The 26,603-nt window shown below is 40.3% G+C and overlaps 2 protein-coding genes across 2 annotated transcripts in view; one reads left to right on the top strand and one right to left on the bottom strand.

Annotated features, from left to right (window-relative positions):
- rfc1.L (replication factor C subunit 1 L homeolog) overlaps positions 1-17,087 on the top strand; it is a 42,590-nt gene extending 25,503 nt beyond the window's left edge. The window contains exons 11-25 of the mRNA XM_018229167.2: positions 917-1,096; positions 2,854-2,958; positions 3,516-3,921; positions 5,320-5,429; positions 6,338-6,452; positions 6,542-6,630; positions 7,578-7,715; positions 8,638-8,733; positions 9,846-9,944; positions 10,388-10,542; positions 10,624-10,741; positions 11,498-11,643; positions 13,703-13,916; positions 15,429-15,623; positions 16,649-17,087. Coding sequence (XP_018084656.1) covers positions 917-1,096; positions 2,854-2,958; positions 3,516-3,921; positions 5,320-5,429; positions 6,338-6,452; positions 6,542-6,630; positions 7,578-7,715; positions 8,638-8,733; positions 9,846-9,944; positions 10,388-10,542; positions 10,624-10,741; positions 11,498-11,643; positions 13,703-13,916; positions 15,429-15,623; positions 16,649-16,747 — 2,265 coding nt within the window. The 3' untranslated portion in view covers positions 16,748-17,087. The remainder of the gene's footprint in view (positions 1-916; positions 1,097-2,853; positions 2,959-3,515; positions 3,922-5,319; positions 5,430-6,337; positions 6,453-6,541; positions 6,631-7,577; positions 7,716-8,637; positions 8,734-9,845; positions 9,945-10,387; positions 10,543-10,623; positions 10,742-11,497; positions 11,644-13,702; positions 13,917-15,428; positions 15,624-16,648) is intronic.
- Positions 17,088-18,955: 1,868 nt separating this feature from the next.
- Positions 18,956-26,603, bottom strand: part of wdr19.L (WD repeat domain 19 L homeolog) — a 36,749-nt gene continuing 29,101 nt past the window's right edge. Inside the window, exons 33-37 of the mRNA XM_018229159.2 lie at positions 24,454-24,604; positions 24,243-24,366; positions 22,313-22,389; positions 19,707-19,836; positions 18,956-19,171 (exon numbers count right to left, since the gene is read on the bottom strand). Of these exons, the coding sequence (XP_018084648.1) occupies positions 19,725-19,836; positions 22,313-22,389; positions 24,243-24,366; positions 24,454-24,604 (464 nt within the window). The 3' untranslated portion in view covers positions 18,956-19,171; positions 19,707-19,724. The remainder of the gene's footprint in view (positions 19,172-19,706; positions 19,837-22,312; positions 22,390-24,242; positions 24,367-24,453; positions 24,605-26,603) is intronic.

Here is a 26,603-nt window from a genome sequence, read left to right as displayed (position 1 = left end):
TCTCCTTTAAGAGGATTGTACATGGGCTGGTTTACTACACTCTCCTACCTAGCAGCCCAAGGGCCAAACAGCTGACGACTTTACAGGGGCCATTTATTCGCCTATTTTATTGTCCTGATCATTTGTTCAAAACATACAAACGAAGGATTGGCAGAAAATAAGGAGGATGAGCTGCAGCCCCATCACTTCCTCATCAGCTAATGTACCATGCACTGGCTGTCATTGTGTATCAGCAGATGAAATGTCCAAATCTCCTGATCCCCAAACCAAATTATATCCTTAGTACTTTAATATTTGTCAGTTTTGACAGCCCAGAAGGCACACACTTTGTTTCATATGATTTTTTATAGCTGCCTTTACAGCTGGCCTTCTTTCTGTTATAGGGGTGTGTCACCTTAACTTTTAGTATGTTATAGAATGGCCAATTCTTTTCAATTGGTCATTTTTTTTTAATAGTTTTTTTTTAATTATGTGCCACCTTTTGACTCTTTCCAGCTTTCAAATGGGGGTCACTGACCCCATCCTCTGAGGATACAAATGTATTGTTATTGCTACTTTATTACTCTTCTTTCTATTCAGACCCTTTCCTATTCATATTCCAGTCTCTTATGCAAATGCATGGTTGCTAGTAATTTGGACCCTAGCAACCAGACCACTGAGACTGCAAACCTGTAGAGCTGCTGAATAAAAAATGTAAAGTATATAGATAAAGTATAAAGATGATAAAAGCATAAAATGACTGAATTAAAATGTAAAATTGCATGTGGGTAGTGTTAGTGAGTGTATAAATAAGGCAGTTTTATGTGTGATAACCAGAAATGAAATCTCAACCTAAAAATGAATCAGTTGACCCATATGTGGTGCAACGTGAAGAGGCTGTAAACACAAATAATAATTCTTCTTGCCCTTTTGTCAGGGGGCAGATAACTGCATGGAGGGCCTGACCTTTGTGATCACTGGTGTTTTAGAATCTATTGAAAGAGATGAAGCAAAGTCCTTGGTAGAAAGGTACGGAGGAAAAGTAACTGGCAATGTGAGCAAGAAGACCAACTATGTCATCATGGGCCGTGACGCTGGCGTCTCTAAACGGGAGAAGGTAAAACATTTGTGTCTAAGCTGCCGGCGTCTTGCCTTGAACCTTTATGTATAACACTTATTAATGTCACAGTCCTTAGAACAGCTTTTGTCTTGCATTGTGCAATTCCAGGACCATCACAACTTAGCAAGTATTGGGTCAGTCTTAATAGGGACCCTATAGAATCACTGATCTGAGGTGCAGCACCTGATGGTTTTTAGTGTAATTAGCATGTGCATCAATAACAAATAGTTCCCTTATTCATATAGTCCTAATCCAGAACTGTTCTCACTAGAACTGGAGTGTGTAAAGCAGTGTTGCTAATTTTATTGCTATGACCTTGTTATATGTAAAGCAAAACTCAAAGATGAGGCCATTTCAAATAGAATGAGGTTTATTGAGTTTAACAACAGAGCATAGAATGGTTTTGCTTTGGGAAAGCTGTCAATGTGACACCGAAGTGTAACACGAGGGCTTTGCCAAAGACACTCCCCTTGTCACAAGCTTTTATAGATTAAAATGGATGTGCACATACATACGTTGTATAACTTGAACCCTCCCAAAATGTTTTAAGAGAACTGAATGTTCTTATCTACAGATATTGCAACAGTTTTCCTACTGACAACTGTCCCTCAGCCTTGTTATTCTTTACTTTATCTGTTAAAAGCAGACACTGTGATGAACTCAGCAATGAAGAAAACACTTCTGCACAAGGGGCCCCATCCAACATCTGCTGACACTCTGAATTCTGTCAGTAGCTTACAAAGTGGACTCTGATCACGGGGTGTCGTTTACAAGAGAAATAATTAATGGGGGAACATTACCCCTCCCTGCACCTACCTTGCTATGGGCAGTTGGTATTGCAGCGTCAGAATGATAAGGGCATTTGGTATTAGACTTTATTATTCTTACACTCTGACACATAACCATTTGTCCGTCATCGGAATAGGCTGTTCTCATATAAAAATATATTATCAGCAGCTATGTTTGCTCAAATTAGGGATGCACCGAATCCAGGATTCGGTTCGGGATTCGGCCTTTTTCAGCCGGATTTGGATTCAGCCAAATCCTTGTGCACGGCTAAACCGAATCCAAATCCTAATTTGCATATGCAAATTAGGGGCGGGAGGGAAAATCAAGTGACTTTTTGTCACAAAACAAGGAAGTAAAAAATGTTTTCCCCTTCCCAGGGTTCGGTATTCGGCTGAATCTTTCGTGAAGGATTCGGGACTTCGGCTGAATCCAAAATAGTGGATTCAGGGCATCCCTAGCTCAAATACTAAATGACTTTGTTCTTTGGCACACCACTTACTTTTCACAGGGTGCATCCAATCCCAGGCCACTTCCAAGCCAACTGTAACTACTTCTTTAGGGAAGGGAAATGACGCACCCCATTATTTTCGGCTCTTGCATTGATTGCTTTCAGGGACAACCCCTTCCTCAGGTGCATCCTCAATGCACCTGAGAAATAGGTTGAGCCCAGAAACTTTTCTGCTGCAATAAACACTTTAAAGGCAAGAGCCTAAAATAATGTTGTGCTTCATTTCCCTTCCCTAAAGAATACTCAATACTACTTTAGTAGGTGCCTGTGGCAGACATGTTGACAGTTGAAATAAGGGTCCCTTTATTCTCTATATTGCTACCAAATTAAATAATGGACTGCTGTATTTTCTGCACTTCTTTCCATTGTTATATAAATAGTTCCTTGGTGAGTTAAATAAGTTATAAGTAAATAAGCTAATTATAGTTGATGAACCTCTTTTGCCCCTTCAAAATAGGCAGAGGCACTCGGAACAAAGGTCATTGATGAAGATGGACTTTTTCATTTAATTCGAACCTTGCCCGGCAAGAGGTCCAAGTATGACATTGCAGCAGCAGCTGAGGTTAGTATTGATGGCTGTTTTTAAATTCGTACAAGGTACCCCGATTACTGAACAGATCACTGAACTGTACTCAAATAATCCTTTATTTATCCTTTCTTTTGGTTGCAAGCCCTGTGAGCTTAAATTCCTCTCCCAAGAGGCATAGCCCTGATAAAAACACAAAATAACTCTTCCAACTGATTTGTTTTCATCTTATTTAATGCTTCCTGTAGCCATCGGCACCCCACTTTTCCATTTGCACCCATGGATTTTTTAGGGCTAGCTTAACGGAAACAATTTTTAAGGAAAATATGCAAAATGATAGAAAAGCCTACAAATGTACCTGTATTTATTTTCTGTTGGGAGGCTTTCAAGCCCTAAAATGTTCAGGCAGCTAATTTACTTGAAAAATGTAACTCCGACACAGATCCTGACCCAAACTACCTCCCTTCCTATGCCTTTCCCCCTACTCTCCAAGCGCCCCCCACCCCCCTTTCCGTCCCCCTCCCAGTAATGAGACATTAGAAAAATTTGAGGGAAAAAAAGTAATTCTAATTTTATTCTGTGCTGTGATTCAGGCAAAGAAGGCAAAAATAAAGACAGAAAAGAGTCCAGACAAAAAAGAACAAGTGACTAAAAAGCCAAGCCCAAATAAGAAAACATTAACACCAGAAAAACAAACGGGAAAAAAGCCCAGCCCAGCTAAGAGGAGATCCACTCCAGAAAAAAAAGAATCCTCAAGCAAAACAGACATGAACGACGAGGGAAAGACAAAGGTTGTTAAGAAGGAGCCGGAGGAAGTGCAACCAACCTCTACCGATGGGGACTCGCCCTGCGAAAGTTTATTGTGGGTAGATAAATACAAACCTGTGTCTATAAAGCAAATCATTGGACAACAAGGAGAGCAGAGCTGTGCTAATAAACTAATGAAGTGGCTCAAGAACTGGCACCAGAACCACTCTTCTGATGAAAAGAAACCTGCTGGTAATCACACTAATAAAAATTCAGTCATGTCTGCTGTGTATATACATTTTTTTTTTTCGTGGCTGTCTGGCATTGGGTATCACCATTCATAATGATTGATGCATGTCATTAGGACAGATCCACTACAGAATGCTAGTGTTGATAGAGACATTAAGCACAAATATATTTGAACAATAAAGGGGAAGTAAAGTCTAAACTAGAATAAGGCTAGAAATGATGTATTTTGTATACTAAATATAGACATGAACTTTCTGCACCACAAGCCTAATCAAACAAATAATTTATACTTTCAAAGTTGGTTACAAGGGGTCACCATCTTGTAACTTGTTAAACATCTTTGCAAGACTAAGACTGTGCACATGCTCAGTGTGGTCTGGGCTGCTTAGGGATCATCCGAAATTATCAAAACAGCACAAGTCAAATATCTGCCAGAAGCCAATACAGCAAGACTGATTAATAATCAGAATAGACAGACTGCACTGGGTTGTGTTGTCATGTAATCTAATGTGGATTTTATCGTTTTTTTATTGTTTAATACAAACTTTCTTCAACGCTGCAGAACCAGTGACTGCAGCAAAATAATCCAACAAATAGAATCCTAGTTTATCTGTTTAAATCTGGCCCCATGATCTTTGTCCCTGCAGCTGGAGCTGGAAACAGTAAAGGGGATGTAAAGGCAAAAATAAAATTCAATACAAATCTCTGCACAGTTTCCGACTGCTCTAAAAGGAAACAAACAAAGCTGCTTGATTTCTGCATGGCTGGGAAGTAAGGCGGGGGCTCCCCCTGCTGTTCATAAGTATGATTGTTTCCCTGCTCAGCAGTTAGGGACCATCTGACAATTCCTATCCACAGCAGTAAATGAAGGGAGAATTTCACTGCATACAGTCGGGTTTCTTATAAAAACGGTACACAATTTTAAATTAAAGTATATTGGAGATAGGTTTCTTTTTCATTAAAGAAAGTAAAAATTGGATTTTATTTTTTTGCCTTTACATGCCCTTTAAACAATTTTAAAATTGCTAGAACTAGACCAATTATGGCTGATTTTTTTTTTTTTTTCTACTTGTTTCCCCATGGAGGATCTGTACCATTTAAATGCACAGATACTCCACGTGTGAGAGCAAACCAGCAGTTGGCTAATTTTTGCAGTATGCTTTTAGCAAATGTTTGGGGCATCTAGTAATTACCATGCGACCCACTGCTATTAGAATATTGGGTTTTTTCCCTTCCTTTTAGAAAAAAATAATAAAGCAGACCACAACAAATACAATTGTATGTAAATAGTTAAATATAATTATAGAAGATCTGAATGTTCGGTTTAAATTCAAATACTATAAAAATTAATTAGTAATTAGGTGGTAGAATTTGTTTTGATGTAAATGGTTTGTATTGCAGCAAAGTTTAACAAATTTGGAGGCAAAGATGACGGCTCTTCGGTTAAAGCTGCCCTGCTGTCAGGCCCTCCGGGTGTTGGCAAAACTACAACAGCTGTGTTAGCCTGTGAGGTACGTTCTAATTGTCAGCATCTTATTCTGTACATGGTCAGTATCTAGCAAAACAATGAATAATGTAGGAAGCTGCCTGTTTGCTGATAGTACAGGTATGGGATCAGTTATCCAGAATGCTCGAGACCTGAGGCTTTCTGTATAACTGATCTTTCCATAATTTGGATATGACCTATGTACTGCTTATATTTCATGTTTAGGAGCATTGGTGGATTTCAATGTATGCTCAGGGAGGCTGTTTCTTTAAGTCTTTCCTGCAAAACAGAGATATTATACACAGTATTGATACTTTGAGTTGATCCTGCCATGTGTTGTGGGTTATTATACATGAAATACCCTGCATTTATCCTGCCATGTGTTATACACAGGACTGGCTCTGGGATAGTATGAAGGAATCTGTGTATAAAATGTTCCAAACACATCACCCACCTATTTTTAAAAAGCCACTTTATCATTGGCTAGTAATAATCTGTCACTACTAGAAAATCAGAAATGACCTAGAAGCAAAGTCAAACAAACAAACAGATCAGGATCAGAAGATCAGGATGAGAGGCATGTGCACGAGCCAGAAACATTTGGATGCATGGGTGTATTTACCATGTAGGGCAAAGAGGCCCTTTTCCAGGTGGCAGGAATTACTGTGGCAATTCAAGCAAGAGACATTGGGGGTTATTTATAAACACTGTGCAAATTCGCACCTGGGCAGTAACCCATGCCAACCAATCATATGTTTGCTTTTACTGTTCAACCTGCGGCTGGCTGACAAAAGCTAATCACTGATTGGTTGCTATGGATTACTGCCCAGGGGCAAATTTGCCCAGTGTTTATAAATGAGCTCCAATGTTTTTTTTATTTTTTTATTATTGTATCCCAAAGTCAATGATTATAATGTGTTGTCTGTGTGACAGGAGCTGGGCTACAGCTATGTAGAACTCAATGCAAGTGATACTCGCAGCAAAAACAGCATGAAGGAGGTGGTCGCAGAGTCATTGAACAATACAAGCATTAAAGGCTTCTATTCAGGTAAGACTTTTATGGAATGATATAAATAGTTATGCAGTGTGTGCAGGGAATTAGTCCCATGTATATTTTTTTTATTTGTGTTCTGTTAGGAACATGCAAGTCCGTCAGCTCCAAACATGCTCTTATCATGGATGAGGTAGATGGAATGGCTGGTAATGAGGACAGAGGTGGAGTGCAGGTAAAGGAGCTTTTTCATCTCTTCTGCTGTGCATGTGGTGTTGATTATTTAGGCATATTTATTTATCCTCTAGAGCAGGGCTCCCCAAACTTTTTTTATTTTTTACCCGTGATCCAAATTCAAATTTAAAGGAGAAGGAAAGCTCCAAGACAGTTTATTGCCAATAGAATAGCCACAATAGTGCAAGCTAGAACGCTAGATTTATTCTGCAGAATGCTTTACCATACCTGAGTAAACAGCTCTAGACGCTGTCTGTTTGTTTAGGATAGGAGCTGCCATATAAGCTTGGTGTGACATCACTTCCTGCCTGAGTCTCTCCCTGCTCACTAACAGCTCTGAGCTCAGATTACAGCAGGGATGGGAGGAGGGAGGGGGAGAGGAACAAACTGAGCATGCTCAAGGCCGTGCCCTGGAGGTTTAAGCTGAAAACAGGAAGTCTGATACAGAAGCCCATGTATACACAATAGAAGGAAAGAAATGCTGTGTTTCTTTTGACAGAGGACTCAGAGCAGCATTACTTTGAGGGTTTACTGGTGTATTTATATAGACCTTTCTGATAAAGCTTACTTACTTTTAGCCTTTCCTTCTCCTTTAAGAAGAGTTGGGGAACAACACAAGCATGAAAAAGTCCATGGGTTGCCAAATAAAGGCTGTGATTAGCTATTTGGTGGCCCCTATATGGACAGGCAGCCTAAAGGAGACTCTGTTTGGCAATACACCTGGTTTTTATGCAACTAAAGCTTTCCTTCAAACCAGGAATGCAAAAATAAACACCTGCTTTGAAGCCACTTGGAGCAACATTCAAGGGGATTGGGAGCAACATGTTGCAGAGAACAACTGGTTGGGGATCACTACTTTAGAGAGAATATCTTTGAAGTGGGGGAATAAATGTATAGAGAATACTATCTGTATTGAACAAATGTATTTTTCATATCCTTTTGTTTCAGGAATTAATTTCCTTAATCAAACAATCAAAGATCCCTATTATTTGTATGTGTAATGACCGCAATCATCCCAAGATTCGCTCTTTGGCAAACTACTGCTTTGATCTTCGTTTTCAGAGACCCAGGGTGGAGCAGATAAAGGTAAGGTTTCATTTTGTTTGTTTTGTTATGTGTCTCAAACCAGATGTAATATGGCCAAGGTCACATGACGCTCAGGCTGAGAGAAGCAGATCAGATTCCTTACACACCTATATAAAACTGCACTGACAAGTACAGCTTCCGCCTCCGATTGGCAGCACAAAGCTGAGCCTCTTCTTGTAGCTGAGCAAAGGCTGAAGCTGTACTTGTCAGTGCAGTTATACTGAGCTGTGTAAGGGAGCAGATTTGCAGCTTTTTTTTCCGCCTGCAAAAACAAAAAACCTAGGCTGAGAGCAGCAGAGCCAACATTCCATGGGAAGAGATGATTCAAGGAAACGTCTGTATCACATATTTCTATTCGCAAAATACTTCTAGCCAAAAGTGCATTCTTCTGCTCCAACAAGTTACAGTGTATTCTCCCTGCACAGCCCAAATGTCTTTGCATTATCAATGCATACTATGTAATTAACTATGTAATGTCCAATGCATTGAAGTTCAGTGTGTTACACAGCCCCTTGATTTCCCTGCTGCATTTTGCCCAATGTGATATAAGTGCAGCGCACGGGTCAGGAAGTGTAGCAAGTGTTCTACCAGCCGTAGTATATCTCATAACATCTGCATGTATATAATCAAATGACCCCCACTCCCTACCTTTTTCTATTTTGTTCACAGTGACTGTGGGCACTGGGCCTCTGTGTATAATATAACTGTATATTCATATACAGTTATTGGCATCTCAGGAATTCCTACGTGTCTACTTAAATTTCCATAATCCTTATATTATTGGTGATAAAATATGTTTGTTACATCAGTTAATAGCAGAATAGGCAGAATTACATTTCAGCATAAATTGCTTAAAGCAGTTCTTACAGCCAATTGATACGGATGTGATTTTGCTGGTGCTTTTATTGTTGTTGTGCTGCAGGGAGCGATGATGTCTGTGGCATTTAAGGAAGGATTGAAGATTCCGCCTCCAGCTATGAATGAGATCATTTTAGGGGCAAACCAAGACATTCGTCAGGTAAGTGATGCAGCTCCTTCTTTTCCTCTCTAAACACCATGCAAATTTTTGAAAAGGAAGGTCCTGGAGTGACACGAGAATAAATCTAAGGACCCAGTGAAATAAAAACCGAGCTGAATTGAAGGGAAACGGGCAGAAAATACAAATCTTCTCATCCATTAATTTTTGAGGGGGTATTAGTAGTTGTAGGTTAATATGATCTGAAAGGTCTTATCTTGGCCATCTCTGGGCTCCACAAAATGGAATGCATGGTAGAAGGAGAAAATAGCGATAAGGAAAAGGAAGTAGGACCAAAGGATCTACACAGGCTGGATACAGCAGGCAAAGGATAGCAGAAAAAAATTAAAAAAAAAAAAAGATAATTGAGAGTCATTAAGCATTATAAGACAACTTCAACTCTGGACTGAGGAAACCAGTAGCAAAAGTACAGATGGAGGCAGTGGGTGTTGATGGAAAAGAAGACTAGGCAAATGAAAAGACAGAGGCAGTAGAAAGGATAGACAATAGAAATGGAGATGCTGGTTAATGATGAAGTGAAAAAGAGGTAATAGATTGCAATGGGTGGTGGTGTTTGTGAAGAGGCAATGGGTGGTGTAGGTGGGGAAAGGGGCAGTGTGTGTTGGAGAGAAGATGTTGGAAAAGAGCCACTGGGTAAGAGAAGCAAAGGTAGGCAGGTAGGTGGTGGAAAGAGAGGGCAAGAGATGGAAATTGAGACGGGTGAGCAGGTAAGTGAGTGTTGGGGGAGTCAAAGAGATGGATATATAGGAACAAAAGCTGCATGCCCAGCCTATATATGGATGGGGATTGGTCAAGTATTATCCTGATTAGGTTTGGGAAAAGGTAAAGTGATTACAGCATTGGGTAGTTGATGTGTTCCTCTGCAGCCAGGTCTTCATGATTTTTCTCTGAATGAGGGAAGGGATTGGCTCCTCCCTATTTAGCCCACCTCCTGTGTGGCCAGATCAGGACAAGATGTGCTAGTTTGGTGACCTGAGCAGACCTTTCCATGTTGCCCATTGTACTTGGCTACCCGGTCAGGGTACAGGCATCTAGGGTCAAGCCTATCCCGTGTTCCTCCAAACTATTTCACCTGTGTCCACTTGCTTTCACAGGTGTTACATAATCTCAGCATGTGGTGTGCGAGAAGTAAAGCCTTGACTTACGATGAAGCCAAGAGTAACGCAAACCGTGCTAAAAAGGACATTAAAATGGTGAGTAATTGGGACACGCATTACTTTCTTCATTTCCTGCCTTTGCTTTAATCACTAATATCCAGGATTCCGCTGTGAAGCTTCTAAATCAGGGGGTCCCCAAACCTTTTGTAACTGAGTCACATTCAAATGTTAAATGTTAAGGGCTGGTGAGCAACACAAGCTTGAAAAAAATCTCTTGGGGTGCCAAATAAGGGTTGTGATTGGCTATTTGGTAGCCCCTATGTGGACTGGCAGCCTACAAGAGGCTCTACTTGGCACTATACTAGGTTTTTATTCAATTAAAACTTGCTTTCAAGCTTTGAATTCAAAAATAAGCACCTGATTTGAGGACTCAGAGAGCAACATCCAAGGGGTTGGAGAGCGTCATGTTTGGGGATCACTGTTCTAAATCAATGTGCACATTTAATTTTTTTTTTTTTTTTTAATTTCTTGTTCTTAAGGGTCCTTTTGATGTCGTCCGAAAAGTATTTAGTAGTGGGGAAGAAACGGCTCATATGACTCTTATAGACAAGAGTGACCTTTTCTTCCATGATTATTCGCTGGCGCCTCTGTTTGTGCAGGAAAACTATGTTCATGTGAAGCCGGCTGCAGCAGGGTAAGGACCCCCAGTTCTATTCTAGTGACACTGCATCTTGTACACAAGCTTATCTCTGCTATTTTGTGTTTGCGGATTTAGTGGCAACATGAAAAAACACTTGTTTCTGCTGAGCAAAGCTGCTGACAGTATTTGTGATGGGGACCTTGTCGACAGAATGATCCGGAGCAAACAGACTTGGAGCCTTCTGCCCACTCAGGTACTGTACGTATGGGAGTGAGTAACATTATCACCCAATGATAAATAGCATTGCTTTTATTTGCATCTGTGTTTATTTAGTATAAGGTCTATTCCTGCTAGCTCCATGAGCAATGTTACTTATTACTCGTGTTTTTAGAACTCTTTTCAAACGTTCTACAGATGTGTCCAGTTACCAGAAATTTGGGCCTGGCATTGCAAAACTAAAAAAGGCAGATATTGTTTGACTTGTGCTGTTTTGATAATTTATGACGACCCCTAAGCAGCCCAGACTACACTGAGCATGTGCACAGTCTTGGTCTTGCAAAGATGTTAAACAAAGTTACAAGATGGTGACCCCCTGTAGCCAACTTTGAAAGCATAAATCATTTGTTTGATTAGACTTGTGGTGCAGTAAGTTTTTATGTTTACTATACAAAATACAGCATTTCTAGCCTTATTCTATCTTAGAGTTTACTTCCCCTTTAACCTTCTCAGTTGGTATTTAACCCCTTCTCAGTTGAACTTGATAACTATTTTATACTTTACTTCCCCTTTAATCACTGATAATGAGACGTGGGGCTGGGCATGTTCGTATAGCTCTGAAAGCACATGTTATTATTATTATTATTGCCTATTAAAGCTTTCATTAGCTGTTGCATTATGTCATGTAGCAGCAGCACAGACCCATCAGTGGAGGCAGTCACACAGTATAACACTCACATCGATGGAATGTTGCCGTGCAGTCAAATGAAAATATTCTTTGTGTATTTCCCAGGCAGTCTATGCCAGTGTCCTACCCGGGGAGCTGATGAGAGGATACATGGGGCAATTCCCTAATTTTCCCAGCTGGTTAGGGAAATATTCCGCCACGGGGAAATACGACCGCGTCACGCAGGAGTTAACCATGCACACGTGCCTCAGGTGAGAGTCCCAGGAGTATTGGCTGCACTGGGCTTATGAGCCTGTTACTGAGCTAAATAAATGCAAGACTTGTGTAGAGGTCTCCACCTGCTCTACATTTGTCATGTCATCAGTATACAGCTGTACGAATACCTAGAAATACAGCCAGTTGCTATGGTGATTTGGTATGATGCAACAATGGAGTCAGTCTTGGCTGGTTCGCAATTCCCACCACTTTCTCCAAGACTGTTAACCCCGTTTAAAAATAAACAACTTTGTATTAATTTTTTTTAAAATCTTATGTTAAACATACTGTGCTCTCTCACTTTAAGGGCATTTCCTGGGGGAGGGGGTGATTTTTAGTTTACCTAGGAAAATTATACATTGTTGGTTTTTTTTTTTTTTTTCTGGAGAACATGAGCTTTTCTAAATCGGCAGGATTTTTTGTGTATTTCCACTTCTGGAGCAAGATTTAGAGTTCTAAATACCAAAGAATAATTAAAAATTTATTTTTTTTAATGATTTAGGGTAGAGATGCACCGAATCCAGGATTGGGTTTGGGATTCGGCCTTTTTCAGCAGGATTCCGATTCGGCTGAATCCTTCCACCCGGCCGAATCCTAATTTGCATATGCAAATTATGGGTGGAGAGGGAAACCGCATGACTTTTTGTCACAAAACAAGGAAGGAAAAATGTTTTTCCCATCCGGCCGAATCTAATATAGTGGATTCGGTGCATCCCTAATTTAAGGATTCCAGAAAAATGTTTTATTTTAAGCCCAAAAACTCAACTGATTTGGAAAGCCTCGTGTCTCTCGAACGTGCCAATGGCAGATGTGTTTTATGGACATTTCGGACTTCTATAGATCAAAAACTCCCAGCAGTAAATTACTGAATTTTCAAAGCAATTTGGCGTACTTTAGATTCCAAAGCCAAAAATCCTGAAACAGTCGGTTTACCCCAGGAAAACATATATTTTTGTAAAGTACACATTCTGCCGAATCCAAAATGGGTAACTATGTCTTACTCCTTCTACATCAAAGCTATTCTGAACATAGCCGTTTTTATAAAAACATACATTTATAAAAAATAAAATCACTGTGCAAGTTTGTATCTCTCACAAAGCATAAGGTAACAAGAAAAAACATCCTAAATATGAATGCCAGGCGTCCACTGAACAGTTTGCTGCCCATTGTGCAAAGTATCTGGCGGTTAGAGAAAGGGATAAAAGCAGAAAATTAGTAATTCAACCCAAAAAATGTATATATATATATATATATATTTACAAGAACACATTTTGAAGAATCCAAAATGGGTAAATACGTCTTTCTACAGCAAACTACCAAACTGCAAAGCTATGATAAACGTAGTGGTTTTTATGACATTTCTGAAAATTGTCACAGAGCTTGCATTTTACCCCATTGTATACCCAAAATTTCGTAAGGGACCAGCAAAAAACATCCTAATTATGAACGCCAGGGGTCTGCTGAACACTTTGATGCCCAGTATGCATAGATTTACCAAACTATGTGGCATGCAGAGACTCCCAAATGGAAATATAGACAAAATTTCCACCGGCAAAAACGAAGAACAAGGCGGAATGCAATAAAATCACTTAAATTCAATAAAACCATTAAAATTAACACTTTTTTTTCTCTTGTCTAGTGTAATATGCGGTACCTACAGCAGACATGTAATTGGCATGTCTGCTGCTCTTTAGGGGCCACTCCTCGGTGATCGCGCCCAGGGGCCCCGCTCATTCCCCACTTCTGCTCGTTGCCTTGGGGTAGAAGAACGAGTGGGGAGCAAAGGCGCAGATTTATGTCAATTCTCTTCTCCCAAACCAGGAAGTTACTGCAGAATGTACTACGTATTACGTTCTACTTTCTGTGACACTTAAAGGGTTAAGGGAAAGAAGATTGTTGGGTGAAGGCTGCTGGGAGTTGTAGTTATGAAAGGCCGGCCTATCAGAAATGAATCCTGGTTTGGGTGGATGACAGTAGGTTCAACGAGGTACCAGGCAGGTAAATAGATTGTTACTACACTTAGCAAGGAATTCAATTGTTTCTTTTCATTCTAAGAACGAGAACAAACAAGGGGGCCCTGAATCTGGATTATCTGTCGTACATGAGGGACGAGCTGGTGAGGCCATTGCATCAGTCTGGAGCAGAGGGGGTGGCCGAGGTGGTGGATTTTATGGACAATTATTACCTGATGAAAGAGGACTATGATAACATCATGGAAATCAGCTGCTGGGGAGGGAAACCCAGTGCCTTTTCCAAACTGGATCCCAAGGTCAGATTCATGTATTTCTTCCTGTTGGTACAAAGCAGTGCAGGACCTCGCACACCCTGTAGAAGATAAGAGACGCCTGGTGCACAAGGGTAGAGGCTCGGCCACCTCACGACAGGATACAAATAAACAAAATCCGATGGCAAGCAAAGGGGATTTTTATTCCCCGAAACGTTGCATTTGCAATCCGCTTTATAATAAAAATTTGGAAGAATTCCTGTAGTCCTGTGTGCCATCGGATTTTGTTTATTTATTTTCTTCCTGTTGGTGCATCTCAAAATATTCCACTGTCTGAATTCATGAGTCCGCTGCCTCAACAACTTCATTAACTGATTAACAAATTGCTCTAAAGAACCGAGGGAGTCAATTCTCAATTCACAATATAAAAGCAGATGTTTATCAAATAATTCTCTATTGATCTCCAGTTAAACATACCGTATAAGCCGAGGTACCTTATTTTACCTCCAAAAACTGGGAAAGCTTATTGACTCGAGTATAAGCCTAGGGTGAGAAATGCAGCAGCTTCTGGTAAGTTTCAATCAAAAAATTGAGAGTCTGCTCCCATTGGAGGTGCCGGCGTCTCGTTTTTGGATGACGGCGACCATTCTTGGAGACTATTCTTGGACGCCGGCGACTATTCTTGGACGCCGGCGACTGTTTTTGCGCTTGACCCGAGTATAAGCCGAGGTAGAGTTTTTCAGCATATTTTGGGGGCTGAAAAACTCGGCTTATACTCGAATATATACGGTAATTTGCTTTATTACAGGGCCCCTATCACCTAAAATTAGTTTCCCAACAGGGACCACACTCTGAATGCGGAATCGTTTTTTAACAGAACATCCTCTTTCACAAGAGAAGGGTTTTCTGTAAACGATACTCCTCTTAGCCGGCACCTCTGGTCCAGGGGAACAATTTGGTGATGGGAAACCTTTAATCTCCTAATATTTCATTTACATGGATACTAAGGCAAGATTTTTTAAAAAAAATCAAATGATGGTGGCTTTAAAGGGGACACATAGAATGAGTGAAACCCCCCTGCTGTTATAGGCAATATTGAATCATTTATTGGAGCTCCATATAGATCCATTAAGGTCCATGTCCATGTTTCAAATGAGGGGTGGGTGTGTCCTAACGGTTCCTGCCAGAAGCAGGCGAGGGACAGCCCTACACAAGTAAAGTCAGACGTCGGTTCCCTATCAGGTCCTGCTAGCAATTGATTGGTTCCTGTTCTACAGTACTGAGTGCCGCTGGCTCCTCTGCACAGCCTGGGAAAGGAGGCAGCAAGAAGTGGACTTTCCTTCTATATCTAAGAGTATAATGCACTGGCACATTCTTGTTTTTTTTAACATAATCTGTCTCCTTTAAATCCCCCCGACTTGCCAAGGCTTGGGAAAAACAATCTTAAATTCACTTCTATTGCCGACAGATCTGAAATCGGCATCATGGGGGGGTTATAGTTAGATTTGTTTCACACGCTGGTTTTGGTGCAGTTTAACCTGTATCTTCTTCCCATAGGTCAAAGCTGCTTTCACCCGTGGCTACAATAAGGAGGCGCATCTGACCCCATACTCCCTGCACGTGGTTAAAGCTTCCAAGCGAGCGACTGCATCAGTGGCAGACTCTGAGTACAGCGAGGAAACCATCAACGAGGAACACAATGAGGAGACAGAAGAGCAAGCAGACAGCATGGAGTCCGATGCAATGATCAAGGTGAACGATATTTGTAGACTTGTCATAAGCAATTCATCCTATCCCAACCCTTACAGTCCTGTCATGCACAACTTAAAGGGGCAGTTCACCTTTGCGTTAACTTATTTATTATGTTACAGAATGCCCCATAATTAGCAGTTTTGTTTGCAATTTTTCAGTTGGTCTTGGTTTTTAATTTACTTTTTTCCCTCTGCCTCTTTCCAGATGTTAATTGAAGGGGGGGCTGGGAAGGAGGTCATAAAAATATTGATCTTGTAAGGCTACAATTTTATAGTCATTATTAATCTGAAAAATTGCAAACTGTCTCAGAATATCACTGTACTACCATACGAAGTTAATTGAGAGGTGAGCTTCCCCTTTTATGATTAATGTTTAGTATCATATAGAATTGCTAAGTGTACGCAACTTAATTTTTTCTTTTTTATAGTTTTTGAATTATTTGCCTTTGACTCTCTTTCCAGCTTTCAAATAGGGGTCACTGACCCTATCTAAAAAAAAAACCAAATGCTCCATAAGGCTACACATTTATTGTTATTGCTACTTTTTATTATTCTTCTTTCTATTCAGGCCTCTACTGTTCATATCCCAGTCTCTTAATCAAATCAATGCACGGTTGCTAGGGTAATTTGGACCCTAGCAACGAGTGCTGAATTTCTAAACTGGAGAGCTGCTGAATAAAAAGCTAAATAACTCAAAAACTACAAATAATAATAAATGAAAACCAATTGCAAATTGAAGACTTTTAATCTCCAGATATTTCATTTATACAGATCCTAAGGCAAGCTTTAAAAAACAAAAATCAAATAATGGTGGCCTTTAAAGGAGACACATAGAATGAGTGAAGCCCCCTATTTATAGGCAATAATGAATCATTTATTGGAGCTCCGTAGAGATAGCTGAACAACCCCTTTCATAGGACTCCAATGGGGTCTTTACTGTTGCCCCAGACGCAAGAACATTAAGGGGAGCAAATTGGGATTTTGGTTATTTTGTTAAAATCAGCCATTTTGTTTTGGTCTTTACAGGCAAAAAAAGCCAAACCAGCAAAGCCAACCAAAACATCAAAGACAGAAAAGGGTGGAGAGAAAAAAACAGGAAAAGCAAAGGTGAAGAAGGCAAAGTGATCTCATTGGCTGATATGTAAGAGACTATAAGCCACGCCCCCACTGATTGTGGGAAAGAGGAAACCCAATCACATGACTTTACTCCGTCGCCCATTGGTGCTGAGATGTAACACACAGTCGGCGTCAGGAGGGAAAGGGTTATTTGGATCTTTTTTATTGAGATGTAGAAAATGTGTAAAGGCACTTGTCAGGATTCAGTCCATTGTCGCTGGTAACTGAAGAGCAGATTTTATAGTGTGTGTCTTTCCCCAGATCTGTACATAAACACTCGACTTTTCCTTTGTATAATAAGTCAAATGTAACTGTATAAATCTACAATTAAAATTAGTTTATCACAAAAGCAATGCTGTGTGACTTCTGAGATCTCTCGTTCCTTCCACTTCCCAACCCTGGAGGACACCACGTGAATATTTCAGGCGTAAGGGGCGGGAACTTTACACACACGACTAATGTCTGTCCTTGCACAGCCTCTTATTAACCCATTAGTGACAACACTCAGGCCAGTACATGTGATCTATTTGGATTTTGCCAAAGCGTTTGATACTGTGCCTCACAAACGACTGCTTTCTAAACTAAGGTCTGTTGGGCTTAATGAAGTCGTTTGCACATGGATAGGAAACTGGCTACAGGATCGGGTACAGAGGGTGGTTGTTAATGGTACATTCTCTACTTGGAGTAAGGTTCTTAGTGGGGTCCCCCAGGGCTCAGTATTGGGTCCACTTTTATTTAACTTGTTCATTAATGACTTAGGGGAGGGTGTTGTAAGTAATGTATCTGTGTTTGCAGATGACACAAAACTATCCAGCCCAATTAATTCCATCCAGGATGTGGCACTTGCAACATGATCTTGACAAACTGGCAATCTGGGCAGGTAAGTGGCAAATGAGATTCAATGTTGATAAATGTAAAGTCATGCACCTGGGATGTAAGAATATCCAAGCCACTTATACCCTTAATGGGACTGCACTAGGCAAATCCATTATGGAAAAGGACCTTGGAGTCCTTGTAGATGATAAACTTGGCTGTAGCAAGCAATGCCAGTCAGCAGCATCAAGGGCAAATAAGGTCTTGAGCTGTATTAAAAGGGGCATAGAGTCACGGGAGGAGGGGGTCATTCTTCCACTGTATAGAGCACTTGTAAGGCCCCATCTAGAATATGCCGTACAGTTTTGGTCTCCATCACTCAAACAGGACATTATTGTATTAGAGAGGGTACAGAGAAGGGCAACTAAGCTGGTAAAAGATATGGAAAATCTTAGCTATGAGGAAAGACTGGCCAAATTGGGGATGTTCACGCTGGAGAAGAGGCGCTTAAGGGGTGATATGATGACTATGTATAAATATATAAGGGGATCATATAATAATCTCTCTAATGCTTTATTTACCAGTAGGACTTTCCGGCTGACACAAGGTCACCCATTCCGATTAGAAGAAAAGAGATTCCGCCTAAATATTAGGAAGGGGTTTGTTATAATGAGAGCTGTGAAGATGTGGAATTGTCTCCCTGAATCAGTGGTACAGGCTGATACATTAGATAGCTTTAAGAAGGGGTTGGATGGTGTTTAGCAAGTGAGGGAATACAGAGTTATGGGAAATAGCTCATAGTACAAGTTGATCCAGGGACTGGTCCGATTTTGGAGTCAGGAAGGAATTTATCCCCCTCTGAGGCAAATTGGAGAGGCTTCAGATGGGTTTTTTGCCTTCCTCTGGATCAACTGGCAGTTAGGCAGGTTTTATAGAGACTTAAATGGTTGAACTCGATGGATGTCATATAGCAACTTACTAAGTCTTGAGAAAATGTAACATTTTGGTGGTTTTTGTTTTTGTTTTTTACATTTTTTCCTTTACTCTGGGGGGGACCCAGGAGATATTAGAACTCTGTTTTTAAAGTGTTTTGTCCAAAGGAGTTTGGACCCATAGTTCTCCAGTGAGACCCACTGAAAGGTTGGCCAATAGCTTTAACAGCTGGAGCAGATCTCCCTGTAGCCATACATTAGCCCCCTGTGTGGGAACACGCACCCCTGGGGTCAACTCTCCCACCGTTACAGATAATGATGCTGAGCCACTCCTCCCCCTTTAACCTTTTGGCTCCTCCTCTATGACATCACCAGTGAGTTTGGTGTGAACCTTATATAAATGGCAGCACACACGCACTGGTCCTGGTGTGGCTTATGTTCCTTTGTCTTTAATATAAATCACAAAATAATATTTATCCCAAGAGATTTTAATGCATTTTTGTGAAACACAAACCAAAGCAAATAAACGTAAATTTAACATTCAGTATTTAAACCATTCATTTATAATAAACTTGTTTACAAAAATCCCTTTATCTGAAAATATATTTACATTTTCCTTTTTTCTCAACTCCTCTTTAAAAAATAATCTGTGAATATTTCTTATAGCAGCCCGGCCTGTACTCGAAGCCTGAAAAACAAGACATTTATTATTCACACGGGGAAACACGTGGACTCGGCTGATAAATTGCTGCACTTAATTAGTAGACATAAGAATGAAGGGACGATGTGTGTAGATTTGGCCTGGAATGGGAGTATCGAACATTTTGGAAAAATCTATTCTAGTTTTCCAATAGATATTTTTTCTCTTTATTCACATTCCAACATGTACAGTAAAGTGAAAAGCTGAAAAAGGCGACTATTTCACTCGATTGCACATGTGTCAGCCCTGGGGTAGTGAAGAAAGAAGAGGAGGATTTCTTTGTGGTGTTCGCTGTGGATCAGGGCAGTTTTCTGCTGATAGGAGCACCGGCCTGGGGAATCATGTAAGTAAATACAATGGGGGGGGCCTAACTATTGGCATCCCCAGTGATTTCTTTTCCTTTAAAAGCATACACATGTATAGTGGAAACTTGCCTATATAGAACCCCCAATAAGGTTTTTTAGAGGATCAGAAAAAAGTGGTGTAAAATCCAGGAAAATGTAGCCGGGGAAATATTACTCACACAAGAAGCAATAGAGTATTATTCCTCCTGTTCCTGCTTGAGGTACTCGGTACAATCCTCCACTCTCTTCAGCTGGTTGGCAGACAAGGGTTCTGAGCACATGGGACAAGTTGTTTCCGTTTCTAGCAGCCTGTAGTCATGAGGGAACAAGTTAAGTTCAACAGAGAAAGGGTTAAATATCAATGAGAAGTGGTTAAATACCAGGGATAACTGCTGAGCGGGGAGATGAGGACGTGATTCAGTAGTTTCATATAAAATATGTTGATGGTGTTTCAGCTCATGACTCAGTGTAGTAGCAGGGGAATTCAGTGTGGTATTAAAGGCAATTCTAACCCTTATAGAATATGAATGTAACTTTGTAACCTGAGCACTTGTGCACCTGACATGACTTTTCTGGGCTGCCTGGCCACCAAATAGTTAACAGACAATGAAAGTAACATTCCCAGTAGGTGCCACAGTGTAATATCCAGTAGTGACTCCAGTAAGTCAGACATAACACACACACACATACCGTATGTACATACATACATACATACATACACCGTACATACATACATACATACATACATACATACATACACACACACACACACACACACACCGTACATACATACATACATACATACATACATACATACACACACATACCGTACATACATACATACATACATACATACATACATACACACACATACCGTACATACATACATACATACATACACACACACACATACCGTATGTACATACATACATACATACATACATACATACATACATACACCGTACATACATACATACATACATACCTACTTACATACACACACACACACACACACATACCGTACATACATACATACATACATACATACACACACATACCGTACATACATACATACATACATACATACATACATACATACATACATACACACACATACCATACATACATACATACATACACACACATACCATACGTACGTACATACATACATACATACATACATACACACACATACATACCGTACATACATACATGGATATCATCACATACAAGGTTTTGTTTCTGTACATTGAGCAAATGATCAGGAGAGACATGATAGTGTCACATGGAACATTGTGTTGTGTCCCCTTATTTACATAGTTATAGTTAAATCGGGTTGAAAAAAGACAAAGTCCATCAAGTTCAATCCCTCCAAATGAAAACCCAGCATCCATACACACACCCCTCCCTACTTTCACATAAATTTTATATTCCCATACCTATACTAACTATAGAGCTTAGTATTTGTACACAGAGCCGGATTTAGTGGGCACCCCTAGACTCGCTGACGTTCTTCGCCCCGGTCCCCTCCTTTTTATTTCAGATTTTCATCATCGGGACCAGAGCAATGGGGATTGGCGCACAGAAATGTAAAAACCTATAGTATCTCCTGCTCATCCCTTGTGTTTCTAAACCAATGTGGATGTGGTTGAGTAGCATTCCGCCCCCTAAAATCCTGCTGCCCTAAGCTCTGGCCTTGGTGGCCTCTCCACAAATCCGGCCCTGAATGTAACAATAGCAGTGTGATCTCTCCAGATAATGAGGAGATATAGTCCAACTTCTGTCTGATACACAATCTTCTCTCCAGTGGTAATTGCCTTCATTACTGACACAGCAAACAGTTGTGATCTTATTTATCAACACTGTGTAATGTTAGAGGGGTTTTTTTTTTACTTTGAATAAACTTTAATTTTGAAAACAAAAACATGGGTGGGCTGCAATTTTTACTCTTTCTTTTTCAACGGGTTGAAAAGTTTTCGAAAAACTTGCACTGAAAGAAAAAACCATCTTAAAATGGCCATAGACTACCACTGACTTCTACATGAACACTGCAGCTTTTAGATGAAGTTTTACATTTGAGCTCTACAAATTCTTTGCGCTTAATAAATCTCTTATATACACGTTCTTCAGAGCATAGTTTACATTTGCCATCTTTAGTGCATAAACATTTGATTGTGTGACCATAGTCTAATTCAAATGTTGGTAAAACCACCCCCCCTCCAACCCTTTGGCTCCACATCACTATGTGTAAGTAAATACACGGCTGAATTTAGATTTGAAAGTAAATGCTGACTTCTCAATGTGGATTTCACTGTCGCCATGTTCTGTATGGAAATATCAGGTCCTTTCAGAAATGTGACAAGAGGGGATTCAAGGTCAGTGTGGGGTCTAGTTGCTCCACAGTCAACTGAAGAAAATGCATCAAGGGCAGTGGAACCGATAATCAAATATTCACACAGAAAGAATTTCACTCTTAAGGGCAGATTTATCAAAATGTAAGATTTGAGTTTACTGCAGAAAAACTCACCCTCTTTCTATTCATTCCTATGGGATTTTTGGAGGTGCACTTATCCATGGGTGAAAGTTAGAGTTCACCATTTGATAAATACACTTCTAAAAATCCCATAGGAATGAATAGAAAGAGGGTGAATTTTTCTGCAGTAAACTCAGATATCACGTTTTAATAAATTTGATAAATCAGGCATCTGAATCGTAGCTCCCACCCACACAATTCCCTGTTCAGCCCCCACTTTATCAATAGAATCTTTCTCAATCCCCAACTTACGATATGAACTCTGAGTGCAGGGCTGAAAATCCACAATGAGCACAGACGCACCAGTTCTCTTTAACCATGTGCCGACCCTGAAAAATATAACGAAATAACAGAAAAGGATTTGATACATTAGAACAGTGATCCCCAATCAGTAGCTCGCGAGCAACATGTTGCTCTCCAACCCTTGGATGTTGCTCCCAGTGGCCTCAAAGCAGGGGCTTATTTTTGAATTCCAGGCTTGTTTGGTTGCATAAAAAGCAGGTGTCCTGCCAAAGAGAGTCTCCTGTGGGCTACCAGTCCATTTAGGGGCTACCAAACAGCCAATAACAGCCCTTATTTCACATCCCCGTGGACTTTTTTATGCTTATGTTGCTCCCCAACTCTTTTTTACATTTAAATGTGGCTCACGAGTAAAAAAGGTTGGGGACCCCTGCATTAGAACATCACACCCATTTGCTGATGGAAACACCCTGTTGGTTTAATCACACACTGAAATATCTGCTGAACTAAAAACCAAAATCCTCTGAGGAGATTGAGCTCTGATCAGATTGTAATTGTGATGTTATTGGACAACCAAAGCTTTGTCTCCAAAACGCCTTTATGTTGCAGGATGTGTAGGTAGGTAAATGTACGTCTCTGCTTCTGGTGGGGTTTTACTATATCTAATGGATTTCCTGGCTTTTGATCTAGATCTGTGACTGATCTGGGGTTGACCACCACTAGCTAAAGGTGATCATACACTACAAGATCTGCTCATTTCACCAACGAGCGGATCTTTCCCTGATGTGCCCACCAAAGGCAGGGAGATATCAGGCTAATCTGATAGTTCGGCCCTAGAGACAAATGATCGGTTTAGAACGATGGCAATGGGCATGGCCTGGACGAGGAACTCATCAACTAGCCGTTGCAGTCCTCGATCAAAGGAAAAATTAAACCTGCCCGTTCGATATCTGATTTTTGGGGAGGCCCGCTGGAACGCCCCATACACAGGCAGAATCGGTCTAAAGGACCAATATCGGCAGCATATATCTGTGTATGGCCACCTTTAGTCACTTACTTGGACCTTGCACCTGCTTTTATCCTGTTAGAGATCCTGTTTGTCTCTCCCATCAGCCTGAACCCGATTATGATACTCTCTCCAAACCCAACCTTGTCTTGCCTTATAATTCCTTCTTGTCCAGCCCTCTGTTTTCAGAAAAGCCCTGCAGCTTTTCCTCTAGATCAGTGATTCCCAATCAGTGGCTTGCGAGCAACATGTTTCTCACTAACCCCTTGGATGTTGCTCCCAGTGGTTTCAAAGCAGGTGTTTATTTTGGAATTCCAGGCAAGTTTTGGTTGTATAAAACCAGGTGTACTGCCAAACAGAGTCTCCTGTAGGCTGCCAGTCCTCATAGGTGCGACCAAGTAGCCATATTTGGCACCCCAGGAACTTTTTTCATGCTACAACTTTTTTTACATTTGAATGTGGCTCATGTGGAAAAAAAATGGGCACCCTGCTCAGATGGTGCATTCTGGGGAATAACATTATCTGAATATACTTGTCAGGAGGGAAGAGGACAACACTGGAAGGAAAGGTCTGCTTGGAAGAGTCGAATGTATTGGCAGACTATACTGAATATAAGTTGCTTTTACTATGAAACCAGCAGGCCCAGTAGGAGTCTGCTAAAATGGCAGAATTTGTTTTCTAAAATGAACTTTTATCATAATGCAGATAGTGTTATTATGTTTGAATCGTGCTACAGCCCGTCACCTGGATATGTTTGTTGCACCTTATCAACAACGGAAAAGTCTGAATTCCAAATGGCAGCTAGAAAGCTCCAATCCAAATGTCAAATAATAAAAAATGTAGCCCAGTTGTATTAGAATACTATTATGGCTATCTTACTGACTTGTGACTTTTCACTGAACATTCCCCTTAGTAAAGCCTTTGCAATCTACTCACAGTTGCTATACAGTAAGGGAGGTTATTCTTGCAGCCAGGGCAGAGAAGTTCACATTCTGGAAGTTGGAAACTACAAAATGGACACGGGGTGTTTTCCTCTTCTATCTCTGTGGAATCATGACGCCTGGGAACAAAGAAAAAACAATGTTATTTCACTATATATTTAAGGCTACAGAGAAAGAGTAAAGACCAGGAAAAAAAAGTTCCTTACCGCACCATTGCTTCAATCTTTTTCTTGTACTTAATATCTATTTTGTTGCGGTACTCTGGCCTCATGAGCATGGCGGCAAAACTAAATGCAGAATTCTTCAGCCCTGCCCTGTGGCACTCAATCACTGTGGAGGTGAGGATTGGTACAATGTCTGTGAATGTCATGATGGAGAAAAGAACAGATTAAGTACCTTCATCGTGTCAACTTGGTGAATGTCCACTTTTTTATCTTAGTATATCCATATATTATACAGGTATGGGACCTGTTATCCAGAATGCTCAGGACCTGTGGTTTTCTGGATAATGGATCTTTCTGTAATTTGGATCTTCATACCTTAAGTCTACAAGAAAATCATGTAATCATTAAATAAACCCAATAGGCTGGTTTTGCTTCCAATTATATGTTAGTTTGGATCAAGTACAAGGTACTGTTTTATTATTACAGAGGAAAAGGAAATCATTTAAAAAAAAAATTGGATTATTTGGATAAAATGGAGTCTATGGGAGACGGCCTATCTGTAATTCTGAGGTTTCTGGATAATGGTTTCCCCATACCTGTACTATTATAAACTATACATTAGTTTGCAAATGGTCTTTTTTTAAAATAATAATAATATTCACCCTTCCTCCTGAAATCTGGTTGCTATGGTCAGCAATGTCAGGCAAGCACAGGTTGCAATTGGATGCTTGAGTCAGGCTAGATTGTTAGTTAGCTGGAAGCAAACCTTAATGCTACAGTGCAAAATAACAGACTTGACTATTTCATAATTTGCGGCAACAGTTTAGGGAAGGTTCTTTCCTATTTCACAACTGTAATGCTCTTGTGCACAAAGTGAGGTCCATATAGAATGTGATTGGTCACATGGGAGTGTAAGACATGACTGGGCTTGTATGTGTCACACCTCTGTGATAAATCAGAATACTAACCACAAGCCAGTGCTTATCCCCAAGGTCAGTGCCAAAGAATGAGCCCACAACCCTGTTTAAAGGGGAACTATTGTGAAAATGAAAATTTCATCCTGAAACAGAAAACTTTTTAAATACGATCAATTAAAAATTCTGCATTGTTTTTGAAATAATAAAGTTTATATTCACTATTCCTCTCCCATCATATGTTTCTCTTCATTCTGTCTTCATGCAGCAGTTGGGTGTCAGATGAATGATCCAATATATTTTATAGGGGGGCTCCCTTTGCTAGCAGATATATTAGAGCTCACTCAAATAACTGATTGCAGTATAAACAAAATCTAACAAAATGACTACCTTTTGCACAAATTCTGCATGTAGAGAGCAAACAAATTCAAGCAAACAAAGCTTAAAGGGATCCTGTCATCTGAAAACACGTTTTTTTTCAAAACGCATCAGTTAATAGTGCTGCTCCAGCAGAATTCTGCACTGAAATCCATTTCTCAAAAGAGCAAACATATTTTTTTATATTCAATTTTGAAATCTGACATGGGGCTAGACATTTTGTCAATTTCCCAGCTGCCCCCAGTCATGTGACTTGTGCCTGCACTTTAGGAGAGAAATGGTTTTTTGGCAGGCTGCTGTTTTTCCTTCTCAATATAATTGAATGTGTCTCAGTGAGACATGGGTTTTTACTATTGGGTGTTGTTCTTAGATCTACCAGGCAGCTGTTATGTTGTGTTAGGGAGCTGCTATCTGGTTACCTTCCCATTGTTCTTTTGTTTGGCTGCTGGGGGGGGGGGGAGGGAGGGGGGGTGATATCACTCCAACTTGCAGTACAGCAGTAAAGAGTGATTGAAGTTTATCAGAGCACAAGTCACATGACTGGGGGCAGCTGGGAAATTGACAATATGTCTAGCCCCATGTCAGATTTCAAAATTGAATATAAAAAAATTGGTTTGCTCTTTTGAGAAATGGATTTCAGTGCAGAATTCTGCTGGAGCAGCACTATTAACTGATTCATTTTGAAATTTTTTTTTTCCCATGACAGTATCCCTTTAATTGATGTCACTGTTGTGGGTTTTATTTGAATAAATGGAAGAATTCAGCCAAGTGTTATGATGTTCTTTTACACGCTGCCTTTAAAGTACTCGCCTACAACTCCACTTGCTGCATGTGAGAGGCTCTCAGCCCTACCAGCTATGTGTGTCTCTTGATCCTTCTTTGCTCTTCATCTAATTTTAT

The sequence above is a fragment of the Xenopus laevis genome, chromosome 1L, assembly GCF_017654675.1.
Source record: "Xenopus laevis strain J_2021 chromosome 1L, Xenopus_laevis_v10.1, whole genome shotgun sequence".
In the NCBI taxonomy this organism is placed as follows: domain Eukaryota; kingdom Metazoa; phylum Chordata; class Amphibia; order Anura; family Pipidae; genus Xenopus; species Xenopus laevis.
The sequence above is the reverse complement of the archived record's forward strand: the minus strand, read 5'-3'. Positions and strand labels throughout refer to the sequence as shown.